The sequence below is a fragment of the Oryx dammah genome, unplaced genomic scaffold (genome assembly GCF_014754425.2).
Source record: "Oryx dammah isolate SB20612 unplaced genomic scaffold, SCBI_Odam_1.1 HiC_scaffold_3, whole genome shotgun sequence".
Lineage (NCBI taxonomy): Eukaryota > Metazoa > Chordata > Mammalia > Artiodactyla > Bovidae > Oryx > Oryx dammah.
The window spans coordinates 23,317,614-23,332,706 of NW_024070187.1; the positions used below are offsets into that span (position 1 = coordinate 23,317,614).

Below are 15,093 nucleotides of genomic sequence, written 5' to 3' on the forward strand. Positions count from 1 at the left end.
TCATCCATTTCAGGAGAAAGATGAGTTTAGTATAGCAATCCCCAACCTTTTTGGCACCAGAAACCTGTTTCATGGAGGACAGTTTTTCCACGGGCCAGGGATGTGTGTCGGCGGGGTGTGGGGGTGGTGGGAAGAGGCTGGTTTAAGGATGGTTCAAGCACATTACGTTTATTATGCACTTTATTTCCATTGTTATTATATCAGCTCCACCTCAGGGTATCAGGCACTAGATCCTGAAAATTGGGAACCCCTGATTTAGTGGTGGACATGAGTTTGAGTAAAAGTGACATGGCTCTGGAAACATCCAAACAAGATTTGGAAATGAAGCCCTGGAAATTGGGAATGAAATTGGAGCAGGTGACTGAGGCTTTGTGTTAAAAGTCACAGTTGAACCTACTAAGAGTCAAATGTGCTTCCAAAGTTACTGATGTGGGAGGAAATATCAGAAAGTTGAGCACTGGTCAGGAAAATTATCCCTTCTTTATGAAGCTGAAGAAAGATAAACAAATGAAATAGAGAAAAGAGTGATGAGGGAAAGACGGTGAGAACCAGGACTGTGGAGCAGTTCAAGCAGCAGCTGTTTAAAAATATTTGCACCAAATGCATAAAAATTACTATGAGATATAAATCTTACCAGAAAACCAGAAAATGAAACATTAGGGTATCATTTGGTCAGATAAAAGATTATTGAAAAGAGGCAAATAGCAAAATTTGTTTAATGTTTATAATAGCTAAAAATGAAAATTGAAATTATTTTCTAAAATGCCAATACTAAAATAAAACTCAAAGCACCTCGATTTTTATATCATGGTATATTTCTATTTTATTTTCAATATTACTTTTAAATTTCTATATAAAATATTCATAGAATACCATTTTCTGTATATTCAGTGGTAAATAAAAACATGGTCTCTGCCATCATTGAGCTGAGAGTATAGTACAATAAGAAACCAATTTTAAATAGGTTGCTTTCACAGATGATTTAGATGGTTGGAGGAAGGAGTGTAAATTGGAATAAAATATTTGATAGTTGGAGGAAACATAAGGACATCTTTCTTGTTCTCTTCTACTTCTGACAAAGAGAAGAAAAACACTTTGTGTATTTTACTGTTTTAAGAAATATGACCATGTGAGAAATCCATGTAATTTTTCCAAAAACTTACATGTCAAAGATGTATATCAGCTTATCAGTTTTAAGTTCTCATATCTTTTTTTAAAATAGCTGAATTTGCATTATATAATTGGAGAAAGGAAAGGAAGACATCTATAAAAAGAAAGACTAGTCAATATTTTGTAAAAGTCTTTGTGGTTGCTTGTCATACTGTTGTTAATTACTTTCCAGTTTATTGTTACTTTTTTAAAATTAATATTTCAGTGTGTGATTTAGAGCTAAATCAGTTTGGTCACATAAATGTATCCTTTGTACTTTGTTCCCTTCATAGTACAGGTAATTGCCTTTTTTCATCATGACTATGCTATAAAAAGGAAACAAATTTTATATCCAATATATTATTAAAACTGAAACATGTCTAAAAATGTACACAGGTATTTACTAGATTCTAGGGTATAAATTCCCATCCGTATATAGGGCTATTAATATTTGGGGGCCTGGACTACCAAACAAGACACCTGGGTAGCCATCATATTGTAGCCAGTATCATCAAGTCTGACTTATATGTGATTACAGTAATGAAAATCTTTTTAAGTTGCCAACTTAAAAGATATAATAACACAGATATTAAAGGTACTTTCTTCTCTTCTTAGTACTACATGATTTTGCACAAATGAGTTTATTAGGTGGCATAATTTTCACATTACAGAAAAGTGCAGACTTTGCAGAATGAACTAAATGTTATATACAGCTCTCTCCCTATTAATAAGTAAGTGTGTTAGTTGCTCAATCATGTCCAGCTCTTTGCAGCCCCATAGACCATAGCTTGCCAGGCTCCTCTGTCCATGGGATTCTGTAGGCAAAAATACTGGAGTGGGTTGCCATTTCCTTCTCCAGGGGATCTTCCTGACCCAAGGATTGAACCTGGGTCTCCTACATTGCAGGCAGATGCTTTAACCTCTGAGCCACCAGGGAAGTACCATTTTCTCTGTACTAAAGTATTTTGTGGGTCCAACCTCTTAATCTGAAGATTGTACTTAGAATAATTACTAATTGATTGAACAATGGCAGAGTTGTTATAAGTCCAAGGTTTGTAAAACAGTCTCTTTATAATTGATCTCAAGTGGCATGTTTAAAGGCTGTATGAAAAGGTTTAAGAAATGCTCAGAAAATCTAAAGTTTAAAAATATTTTTCTATCAGGGTAGTCTTATTTTTGCTCTCCTAAAAATCAATTTTTTCCCTTCATTTTTACTCCTAGCTTATGAGACACTATGACATTTCATCCAGTTTTTCTCAGAATTTTAAAGAAACAGAAATCTTGGTTTTATTTGGTCGCTCATCTTTGTGGAATGGTTTTTCTTTTTCTTTTTCTTTTTTTTGACTCAAAACAAAGCGATTAGCATCCTGGCTTCTATTCTTTCCTAGTGAACTAGCAACATCTGTGGTCCAGCCTTTAGCCTGGTTGGCACAAAACACAACTGAGGCCCCCAACTAGGCAATTCGATATTAATGAAGATCACACAATCAGCCTTTTAATTTACAGTGAGAAATGTAACTGTTAGAAGAACTGGACTGTCCACCTCTGCACAAGCATTTGCTTCTTAATATAAAGAAAAGACATTTTTGAGTACCGTGTAGCACAGATCTGTGCTGAGTGCTTCAGCAGGTAGCATGGTACCTGGCACTGGAAAATGCATTCTTCCAGCATTTGGTATGTGTGCCCAATTAGGTCCTTAATCAATATATTGTTCAACTATTATATCCTCATCTATATTCAGAACAATCCTTGATAGGTTAAATATCCAGGCATTATGAGTGTTTCTTCTATAGACAATACATCTCCATTATTAGCTTGACACTTGTTATTTCATCTTATTTTGCTTTTATTTCCATTGTCAGTTCATAAAATTGATGCATGTCTGTTATGATAATTCAATCCAAAATGGCATCTCAAATGCTACTAGTTTCCACCTTGGCAAATATAGATAAACTGAAATGTCCTCTGTAAGGCATAGGCTGAATATGTGAGAGGATCTCAAAAAATCAACCAAGCTTCCTAATCTACTGTAAAGTCTAATTTTTACCCAAGTTATAATTATGCTTATAGCCAATTTCTGCAGCTATACCAAGGAATCATTGAACAGATGGAACACAGTGTCTCAGAGAACAAAAGTCCATGGAATCAAATTAACACTTGGAAATAAAAGTAGCTTTTAACTATGTATTTAAGATAACCAAATAATGACAGTTATTTGACATTTAGGAGTAGTCTGTACATTTTTAAGACTTCCTATCCAAAGAATCCAGTTATGTTTTATGATAAAAGAAATTAGAATAAATAGTCTAGGCTGTGCTAGCCTTTTTAAAAATCCACTACACAGGAGAGTCTTTATATTTAAAATATATATATATTTTCAAGGATCCTCTGGTGCTTTCAAAATGATATGTAAGACAGACTAGCCCTATGCCAAATATCACACCATTGTAGGGCCTATTACATGCTGAGATTTTAGTTGAGCTAAAAAGCATATGGAAGAAATTGAGACTATGTGGTTTGGAGTGGTTTGGAACGAGTAGTCATTATGTCCCATTTTATCACCTATAGATATGTGATATAGTATTGTTAGAATCAAAATTAGAAAGGTATTCCAAATATTTTAGGTTGTAGTCCCCAAAAAGGTCAATTTTTACAGAGATTTTTAAATTTTTATATCGTGAAGGTGTTTTTCTCCAATAGAATAACCTACATAAGCATACACACAGCTGTTATGTGAGGGGCAGCACCTCCAATCTCACTGAACTAGGTTTAACCAGCACTGACCCTAAATGGATCAACAATGCAGGATTCTCCAGTTATGGCTGGACAAGGAGATCTTCCAGCAGCTATCGCCTGTAGAAATTAGGTGATATCATTCTTGACAGAGCAGTTGTCTTCATGCCAGAGTATTTGGACTACTGGGGTTCCCCAAAGGGATTTCAAAAGGAGTAAGGGAATCCATTTTTACATCCTCAGCCTACATGTGTCTTCATGCCTAAAGACCATCAGCCTGGGACCTCATCTGAGCTTGCATCAGATGCAAGCTCACTGCAGTCTTTCCTTTCCCACCTCCTCATTCATTCTCAGTTGCTTTTCTCTTATTTTAACAGAAAGGCATGGGCCTCCCTAGATAGTCACCATGAACACTGCCCAGAGTACTAAAACAAAGAGACAATGGAAAAACTCGGTGCCTACGGAGTCTCCTTAATCAAGGCAGTGTAACTGCCCTTTCATCCTTATCATTGAGGGATAGGTTCAATCAAAGTATATTTCTGTGTTTTTTTGAAATATTCATGAACATTTATCATATACTTGTGCTACTCGGTTCAGTTATGTACTACTAATAATCGTGATTTTGATTACAAAAGAAGTTGTAAGATGTAAGGCCTCGTCTCAGGAAATTTTTAAAAATAAATTTAAAGTTTTAAACATATTTTTTGGAAGAACAGTATAATGTGATAAAATAGTGTATATAATATACTAAAGTAAAATCAGGAAAATTGACATGGAAATGCAATTTCAAAGAAAAAAGGACCAACATAAGAATTTTTTTCTTTGAAAGGATGATGATAGGATGAAATTGCTATGTTATTTATATACCACTGATTTTTTTAAAAAAAGTAGTATTGACAGTTCATTTTAAAATGGCATTGTTTACAACATTATATATTCCACTTAATTATTTAAACTTGGAAGTGAGAATAATATTATTTGGGGGATAGTCTTTTGTAGATGCATAAGTAATAAAAGGTAAAGACTGCATCATTATAGCCAGTGCATCAGAGTGGACACAGTTTCTCAGAGCTTATGATACTGTCCCTAATTCCCAGGACTCCTGCTGCTGCTGCTAAGTCGCTTCAGTTGTGTTCGACTCCGTGCGACCCCATAGATGGCAGCCCACCAGGCTCCCCTGTCCCTGAGATTCTCCAGGCAAAAACACTGGAGTGGGTTGCCATTTCCTTCTCCACTGCATGAAAGTGAAAAGTGAAAGTGAAGTCACTGAGTCGTGTCCGACTCTTAGCGACCCCATGGTCTGCAGCCCACCAGGCTCCTACGTCCATAGGACTTTCCACGCAAGAGTACTGGAGTGGGGTGCCATCGCCTTCTCCACTCAAGTGCCTAGTAGTATGGAAAAATGTAGTGAAGCGCTTGTCAAGCTCACCACAGCCAAGGGCAAAACTGAGTAAATGTTTAAGCAATTTCTGTACAACATCACTTTGTTGAATATAGAAGCTCAAGACTTGTTATTGTTAAACTAGGTCAGAGGAAGAAAAGACAAGAAAATAAGTTTTAGGCACATGGTTTGGCTCCAAGCCTTATGGGGGCCAATTCAGAAAACATGTTCTCCCATAAAAGATGGTCTGTATACTTATGATTTCATCATCATTTGTCAAGGGCTATAAAGACCAATTATGCAAAGTTTTTAGAGGCTTCTGAAGACATGCTCTGTCTTTGCATGGTATCCTATTTCTAAAGTGCTGATTTTGGCACTTTTGTCTTAAGTGTACACAACAAAAGATCTTATTATCTCAACACCTTAGGCTTTGTTCCATCAATAACCTTTATTCAAATTCAGTACTTGCCCTATGTGTAGAAAAATAAAACCTGGAGACGTGTCTAAACTCTGCTTAAAAGTAATGAATCATAGTAAAATTTTACTTTCCAGTGGTATAGGTTTCTTACAGAGAGGGACTTTATTATCCTTTAACAAATTTGAAAAAGTGAGTTTTCTATATTATTTTCTGATTTTGAATTAAAAGATTTAAGATATTTGAAGCCTATCAGCAAGAATATAGTTCTTAAACTATATCTTTCTTCTGAAAAAGAAAAAGTGTGAGATGTTAATATATATATATACACACTCCTGTTAATATAATGTGTTTCATTTAAAGACATGCTATGGATACACTTGTTAAAAGTCCTTTAAAGAAAGAAGCCTAAATAATAAAAAATTTGAAGCCAGTGTAAAAATGAAGTAGAATTGTCCCAGTACTTTCTCCATTAAATATTAAGCACTCAATTTTTTGAAAACAGCTTTTTAACCTTCTAATAATATGAAAATATTCCTATTTTATAAGATATTTAAGTGTAAAACTTTTATGTAGCCCATCATTTTCACTTCTTACAGTTTCAAAAAGGTATCAGAAGCAATTAGATTCTGTTGAATTGGGCTTATACAACAAAATCTTAGCAGTCCAAATTCCCCTTGCAGCTGGTTGGAGAAGAGTGGGGTTGGAGGTCACTGCACTGAGAACTTTTCTTCCTGACCTCCTTTGTTGAGCTCATGCATCCTTCTTATAACACAAAGAAAGGGAGGGATAGAGAGACTCCTGTTCTTAAAACTACTATCTCCCTTTTCTCTCAAAAGCAAGCTTCTTCCAGATAAAATGGTGTGTCTGTTTTTTCTTTTTTTTTTTTTCACATTTTATTATGAAATGTTTCAGACATAAAGCAATGTTGAAAGAATTGTATAGTCCTGCCCCCATCACTTACTTTTTACAATTAACATTTGAGTATATTTGCTTTGTCACATCTCTGTCTCTCTACCCAGCCATCAGTCTGTCTTTTTCTTTCTTTGGAAAAAGGGTGGGTAAGTGCAAAGTATGTTCTCTATACCTCTATGATGAGTATTAAAAGTGAAATGAAAGTGTTTGTTCCTTAGTCATGTCCAACACCTTGAACACCAGGCTCCTCAGTCCATGGAATTCTTCAGGCAAGAATACTGGAGTGGGTTGCCATGCCCTTCTCCAAGGGATCTTCCTGACCAAGGGACTGAACCCAGGTCTCCTGCATTGCAGCAGATTCTTTACCTTCTGAGCCACCTGGGCTTATATCTAAATGTTTTCTTTGTTCCTAGCGCTATGCTAAAGCCTTTACAGTTTAGCCCCAGGCATGCCTTGCTTCTCTTCCCACCCTACCCACACCCCAGTGTACCCAAACTCGATGTGTGCCGTCTGGCACATCTCATCTGCCATCTGAATATGACATGGATTCTTGCAGCTTCCACGTGTTTGAAAATTCTCTTCCTTCTATGGAGACTTTTCCCTCCTCTTTAACTCTACTTATCCTTCAGGATCCTTCAGCTGTCACCATTTGGGTGAACATTTTTCTCCAGACAATTAACACCTACTTCCAGTGGTAAATGTTTAACAACCCATCACTGCAGAAAGAAAATGGCCCGCGTTTGTAGGACCTGCAGATTTTGTTGGTATAAATTCTCTTCCCTGCCGCTGGTTTCAAGCTACCGACAGGAAGTTCGTTACTGCACAGGGAGTTTAAGAAGAGATGCGCTCAGTGCACTCTCTCCAGCTGAGAGCAGCGCTCCCTACTCCACGGCCTCCTCCTCTCTCACCCTGGTCACTGTGTGCTCTTGGTGATCAAGTGATCTCCTAAAGCAGAAACCATGCTTCCCTCCTATTTCTGTTGCTAGCTGTTAGCTCACGGCAGGCAATAGAATAAAAAAGGATTCACAAGAACATTTAATGAATAAATGATTTGGGTACTAAATTGTATTCTATAGAGTACCTTCCAGACACTGCTGATTCAGTTAAAACTGAGGAATTACAGTAGTCACTCAATGGATGGATGGGAACAGTGAGCCATAGGGAGCTAGGGTCTGTAATGTGTGGCCGGTAGCCCCTGTGTTAGAACCTGTCTTTGCCCTGGCACTTGACCACTCGTCGCTGTGATGCTGCTGCAATTTTCCAGTTCCCCTCAGAGCCTGTCAGCATTCACTCAGCAGGCCATTTGGCATAGGTACCTTCCAAACTTCACGGGAGTCAGCAGGGCACTGAGTTAAGGTCAGGAAGGACACATGGTAAAAGCGGTAAAAATCTTTAAAGATTCCCTTGGTCTGTACATTAACCTTTGAGGAAAATGGAGTGTGCCAAAATGCCTAGCTTTTGAAAATAGTAGTATAATACCCCAGGCATAAAAGAAGATTAGAACTTAAAAGGTAAAGCAGGAGAGAGGCCAAAAAAAGAAGTGATAATTATTTGAATGGAAACACAAAATGTAATTTTACTTAAAATTGCTAATTGTTTTTAACCTTATGAGAGATTGCCTCTCAGTTTTGGACTTTCGAGTTAAAATAAGTGATTATATTCTTCTCTGAAAATTTGTTTACAGTAGTTGCCTATTAAAAATTGTTTAATGTATGGGCTTCTTGGGCTTCCGTGCTGGCTCAGATTGATAAAGAATCTGCCTGCAGTGCAACAGACAGTGATCCATTGGTTGAGACTCCGCGCTCCCAATGCTGGGAGCACAGGTTCAATCCCTGGCTGGGGAACTAAGATCCGGCATGCCATATGTTTAACATAAAAGTATTTTTTGTGCCCTGATTATTCAATATTCTGAATTTTAAGCTGAGCTACTGTGATACATTTCCACAACCTAAATAGAGTTAAGTTCTAAGAATGTTAAATGTGACATTGTATTTGCATGTCACAGCTAGTAAAAGTCTGAAAAATATGCATTTTTCCTTGACCATTCTATAGAATTATGGACTGTTAAGGGTTTGCAATTGAGCCTAAGTATTTAAATGAGTTTTAATGAATAACAATACTAAATATGCAAGAACCTTTATATGTGAACTTAGTTCTATCCTGCTATTGTTCAGCTCCTCTAAGTTTGATTACATATTAATTCAGATATTTTATTTGAATATTTTACATTTTCATGGGTTGCAAATGTGTGGGTATTCGTGTTGATTTTGATTATGTGGAAAATAGTGAAGGTAATTGCCCAGGGTAAAGCTCTGAGATATTCACTTTTAAGGTCTCTTCTTACTGTTCTTTGCTTAAGTTCACTGACTTTTTGAGTAAATACATTTGAATTTTATCAAAGATGTACTAAAACTTCTTACTTACCAGGGTTACTGAGAAATCTAAAGAGAGATAGCATCTTTCATTAAGATGAATTATTTACCATTACCATATGCTGTGAATTACTAGTTGTTGGGAGCACGGCCATGAATACATAAAGTAAGATACCTGCTCTGTACCCTTTATAGTACTCTCCAGTAAGTCCCTAGGTCTGAAAAATGAGGAATCCTAAACTGGCTCTGCCTGTCAGAATGTCCTTTTACATTTAAACTTCCACAGTTATTTGAGCATTTTTCTGAGTCCCCTGGCTCATACTGAACTGAAAAGGACGGCTCTGCGTAATTTGTTTCCCTTCCTTTCCTGTTAGTTTCTTTGCTTTCGTTGCTCTGGTGATGGTTTTTACAAGTGCCTTAATGAAAATTTTCTAAGAGATTAGCCTTCTTAGATATTTTTCACTTACTTGACTTTTTTCCCCCTCTCATTCCTCTTAAATATATCCAATTACACTTCTAGACTACTCTTTGCTGCTTTTCTTGTTGTGCTTCTAAATATAGTCCCCAGTTTTGGAGTCCTCCCACATGTTCCATTCCTTGTGTCTGTTGGATTGATTTTATGATCTGGCCATACTGTTTTTGGAGAGGGTCAGACTCTTTCCCCTTACTTAGCACATCATGACTTCTAACAGACTGGGTCAGTCAGATGGGGGAATATTAAGCATAGAGTGGTAGTAACACACCAATTAGTCAGACTGATGCAGGATTTAACTGAACAACTAAAAATAATATGTAGGAAAACCACTATAAGGCAACTAATTGCTACCCCACATTTTTTCCCCCTTAACAAATGTCCTTTCATGGGCTTAAATGTCCTTTAGTAGATCATAAATCATCTAAAATTCAAGCACAGAAACTTTAAATGGCCTTTAGGACAGGTTTTATATAAAGAATCACAATTGCACATCATAGATAATAACTAAATATTATTAGAAACTCAGAATAAAGTTTTAGGGAGGGCCAATAAAGTTTTAGGCACACTCCATTTTCTCCTCCAAAATTCTAACCAATTAACAGACTTAATTAACAGAACCAATTATAAATGAGAATCCATGTTTCCACTTGGTTATCAGAAAAACAGGATTGTAGCCTAGTATTGCAAGCTATTCTGCCTGCAAATGAGTGAAATAAGTTTAAATCCATATGAGAGAAAGCCATAAGTTCTAGTTTGAGAGATCAGTATTTTTTAAACCAAGTAAAAATCCCTTTATCTGGATGGACCACAGTAGATTCACCTACTGAAGGATATCTTGCTTGCTTCCACTTTGGCAGTTATGAACAAAATTAGTATAGACATCTGTGTACAGGAGTTTGTGTGGACATAAGTTTTCAACTCTCTTGCAAAAATACCAAGGAGCAAGAGACAGAACAAGCCTCTGTGCATTTCAAGATCCTGCTAGCATCACTTTTGCTAATGTTGCTTTACCCAAAGCAAGACACGTGGCCGCACCCAGATTGAGAGTGGGGAAGTGATGGGGAAAAATAGATGCAAACTGGTTAGATGTGTTGGGGGATACCTTCTATGGTGTCATTGACACTAGAGAAAAAGAAATAGACAAAAATAGAGACTGGGTGAAGGCTTTTAAGTCACAGAAAAGAGGAAACCAGCTCCCAGGTACACAGCTTCTAAGGAATATCCTCAGAAGGGTATGCATTAGCATCACCTCTGACAAATTAACCTACCCAGAAGGAAAAAGTGACCCATTATATTTTTACTTCCTTGGGGGTGAATAGAAAATCAGAGGCCTTTTTCTAGCCATTTCCAAATTATGTAGGTGTTGCTATGAGTTTTCTTTCTTATAAAAGTGTTAGGTCAGTGATTAATTGTTCGGCCCTTATCAAACAATGAAAAAGGTTTCAAATCCAATTCTTGGAAGTCATAAGAAACAACAAAAATATTTCCTTCCAAAAAAAGGTCATAAAGCTTGTACTTACCATGAATTAAGAGACCAAAATGTATACCAATTATCACCTGTAGACCAGTCTCTGAACAAACTGTGTGACTTAAAGTGTTGAATTACAAACATTCCTGATATTATCTGATATGGTCTGCTAAGAATATTTTGTTATATTCCTATTAGTGGCAGTAGAATTAGAAAGAAAATCTGCTTGTATTAACACTTTCTACAAAGTCCCATATGTTTAAAAAGGATATTTTATCCCTTTTGGCTTCCCCAGTGGCTCAGCAGTAAAGAGCCTGCCTGCATTGCAGAAGACACAGGAGATTCGAATTTGATCCCTAGGTTGGGAAGATTCCCTGGAGGAGGAAATGGCAACCTACTCCAGTATTCTTGCCTGGGAAATTCCATGGACAGAGGAGCCTGATAGGCTGCAGTCTATAGAGTCCCAAACAGTCGGACATGACTGAGTGATTGAGCACGCATGCCATCCCTTTTACTTTGACATATAAAAATCTTAAAAAGAGAACTTTTTTTTTCTGTTTTGCACTTCTTCAAACATTACCTTGAAAATTTAAAAAGAAATAAAATAGAGTCACTAAAGATCATATAGCATTATTCTAAAACTATATAAATAAAAATATTTTAAAAGCAAAAATGTTTATAATAACAATAACCTATGTAGATTGACTTTTTTAAATTTGGAAAATGCAGTCAGTGGGAAAACTTAGACTTATGTGTAACTTTTCTACATAAGTGCTAAAATACAAAATATGTGCCACCCTCTCTCACTAAATCCAGTTCAGTAGTTTTCTGCTTTTTCTTCTAGAATTTGTGCAGTAACCAGTAGATGAAAGAGTATCAAGTGCTAAAACAAATGTTTTACGGCCATTGATACTATAAATATTATAAATACTATAAATACCCCTAGGGAACATAAGGGGTTAAGAGACTCCCTAGTTTGATCATTTCAAAGGACAACATTTGCAAAAGAAGTTTCCTAAAGCATGGAGACCAGAAATGAGTAGAAGATCCTGGTGGCTCACTTCCTCTTCATGCCATTGCACATTATCTTAGTACAAACAGAAGAGGACAGGAACCTGCCTCACTGGAAATCTCAAAAGTTGCTCTTTGGCATTTTTGAGAACCTCTAAAGTATCCTAAAGGCTTTTGACTCTGTGATTGGTTCCAGCAGTGAATTCAAACTATTTCAACAGTCCTATTCAGCTTTCCATTGCCTTTGCCGCCTTCTAGAAAGTTCTTTGCTGCCATTTCTGCTTGGGGGGTAAAACTAAAGTACAATAGGGTAAAATTAAAGTGAGATATCAAATCTCTCAGCAGTGAATTTAATTCCCCACAGCAACTATATTTGAGAGTGCTTGCTTAGGAAGCGCCTATACTAAAATTGGAAAAAAGAAATGGATGTGATACTGGGATAGGAATCCATCTGAGGGGGAAAGTGAGCCTAAAGAGCTGCCCACCTGACAGTTGCACAAACAAATGCACTAGGGGCCTGAAGTCGGGTGCGGTCCAACCTCTAAAGCCCAGATACACATAATGGAGACTACCTCACGGAGCATGAGCAGTTAGGGGTCGTGTTCACGCCACAGGGAGGATGGGCACGGGCTGTGAGAGAACTGGAGGATGGGATCATGAGAACTAGGAAATGGTCCGAATCGTTTTAATTCATGGCCCTCTAGCCACAGTGTTCATGTTTTACCGATTACTAGAGTCATTGTGCGGAGAAGGCAATGGCACCCCACTCCAATACTCTTGCCTAGAAAATCCCATGGACGGAGGAGCCTCGTAGGCTGCAGTCCACGGGGTCGCAAAGACTCAGACCCGACTGAGTGACTTCCCTTTCCCTTTCTTTCAAAGTATCACAGGCAAGCATTTATACCTGGAAGCATAAGCTTTTAAACTTGATTCACAGATAAATCCTTGGTTTAATCGCTGAGTCATATCTGACTCTTGCAACCCCATGGACTGTAGCCTGCCAGGCTCCTTTGTCCATGGGATTGCCCAGGCAAGAATACTGGAGTGGGTTGGCGTTTCCTTCTCCAGGGCATTTTCCCAACCCAGGGGTCAACCTGGGTCTCCTGCATTGCAGGTGAATTCTTTACTGACTGAGCCATCAGGAAAGCCCAAGGGGAACAAAAAACAAACCTGACTTGGCTTACAGCAGTATTGGAGAAGGAAATGGCAACCCACTCCAGTATTCTTGCCTGGAAAATCCTGTGGACAGAGGAGCCTGGTGGGCTGCTGTCCATAGGGTCGCATAGAGTCAGACACGACTGAAGCGACTTAGCATGCATGCATGCGTTGGAGAAGGAAACGGCAACCCACTCCAGTGTTCTTGCCTGGAGAAACCCAGGGACGGAAGAGCTTGGTGGGCTGCCATCTATGGGGTCACACAGAGTCGGACACGACTGAAGCAACTTAGCAGTTTGTTATATATGTAAATTAGTCAACTAGTTAGAGTTCAATAAAAAGTCATCTGACTCCTCAACTGTGTTTTTAAAATGCAGGAGCAACGGCTGCAGCCAGGAAGGAGGTGATAAGAAATAAGATCCGAGCCATCGGCAAGATGGCCAGAGTGTTCTCGGTTCTCAGGTGAGATCATGGTCCTCTGCTCTGTTTTGCCTTTGATTATATGTCGCTGAATAGTGTCTTAATACTTCAGTCTGGTCATTTAAATATGTTACTAGAAATAATTATATTTTAAATGGAATTGTTAGTTCCTTACTATTTTAGTCAAATTGAAATCTACTAAGTTATTTCTGTAGAGAAAGCCTCTAAGTGGACTGCTTCACATATTATGCCCTCTGTGTGCTGCAGCACTTTAAAACATTTATTTCACAATAGATTCAACATATTATGAAATAGAACAGCTATTATTATCCTGTTTTTCATTTACTCCCTGTAGGAAAAGATGAATCTATCAGGTGCATTTCACTAGATTTCTAGGAAATGAACATGAACCATAAAGCTTGTGTATGAGAATCTATATTATTCTAGTAAATCATTGAGAATGAAAAGATTATTTAGAGTTTCATTTCCCATATGTTAGTTATTTTTTACATGGATCATGCATCATATTATTATGCATGGACTTAAGAAAACAAATATTTTCTTAAAAAGGATTAACTACTCTTTACTTAAATTCCATTATGTATTCTTGGATAATGCAAAGTATATTTCTCTTCAAGAGATTACTTTAATCTACAGTTTGATTATATGTGAGGAGTATAAAGTCAGTTCACAATTACATTATTAACAAGGGTAAATAGGACCGTCTTGGGGAAAAGTCCATCTCCACATTGTATAATATCATATTCTAATTTTTGCCAGATTTTTTCCAACTCTCTTTCATGGAGTAGCTATAGTGGCTCTTTTGATTTCTCCTTCTTGCTATTTCTATCTCACTCCTGGTAGAATCACTAAAGAGTAATTTAGTGATTTGATACCTAAAGCAGGGAGCCGTGAGCAGGATGAAAAGCACCATCATCCTTTCCCAAAGACACCAGATCAAAGTCAGTAATAACTGTGCAGTAGCAGCCAAATCTTGAAAAGTCATGTTAAAGCTGAAAATAGAGCATAGTTGCTCCCTATGGCCTGATGAATGAGGCCGCCTTTGCTCTAATGCTTTATATTCCTGACTGAACTTGCAGGACTCATTCATTCCTTCTAAACAAATGTAATAAAACTTAAAGCAGCAATTATGTATCATGAAGAAAAAAATTAAATAAAACAAGGTAATAAAACTTAAAGCAACAATTATATATCTTGAAGAAAAAAAATTAAAGTATAGAAACTAAGGATAATCCATAGGTCAGATTTTTTAAATCTCCCTTTTGCTGTCTGGTTTTCTCTCCCAAGTCAAATCAGCCCTACTTATTTTGTTGAGCCTTAGCAGTAAAACTTAAAACAGCTCTTTCCCTGACTCATTTTTTTTAAAAACATATTTATGGTGTCGTGGAAGATACCCAGCAACACTGTTTTGTGACACCTGATTACAAAATCAGAATTGTTTTCCATATCTTCAGGATTCAGAAGCATGTGAACCCCTGACAGTTTTATAATTTCCAACTTTATCTTAGCAGTCATGTCATTTACATAACATAACTTCTGTATGAATGTGTGAAAATACAGTGTGTTCTAAGTAAAAAA

The 15,093-nt window shown here is 37.2% G+C and overlaps 1 protein-coding gene across 2 annotated transcripts in view; it reads left to right on the plus strand.

Moving 5' to 3' along the window:
- Positions 1–15,093, plus strand: part of PPP3CA (protein phosphatase 3 catalytic subunit alpha) — a 326,312-nt gene that overhangs the window by 302,219 nt on the left and 9,000 nt on the right. For both annotated transcript variants that reach the window (XM_040237759.1, XM_040237760.1), the window contains exon 11: positions 13,452–13,536. In XM_040237759.1, coding sequence (XP_040093693.1) covers positions 13,452–13,536 — 85 coding nt within the window. The remainder of the gene's footprint in view (positions 1–13,451; positions 13,537–15,093) is intronic.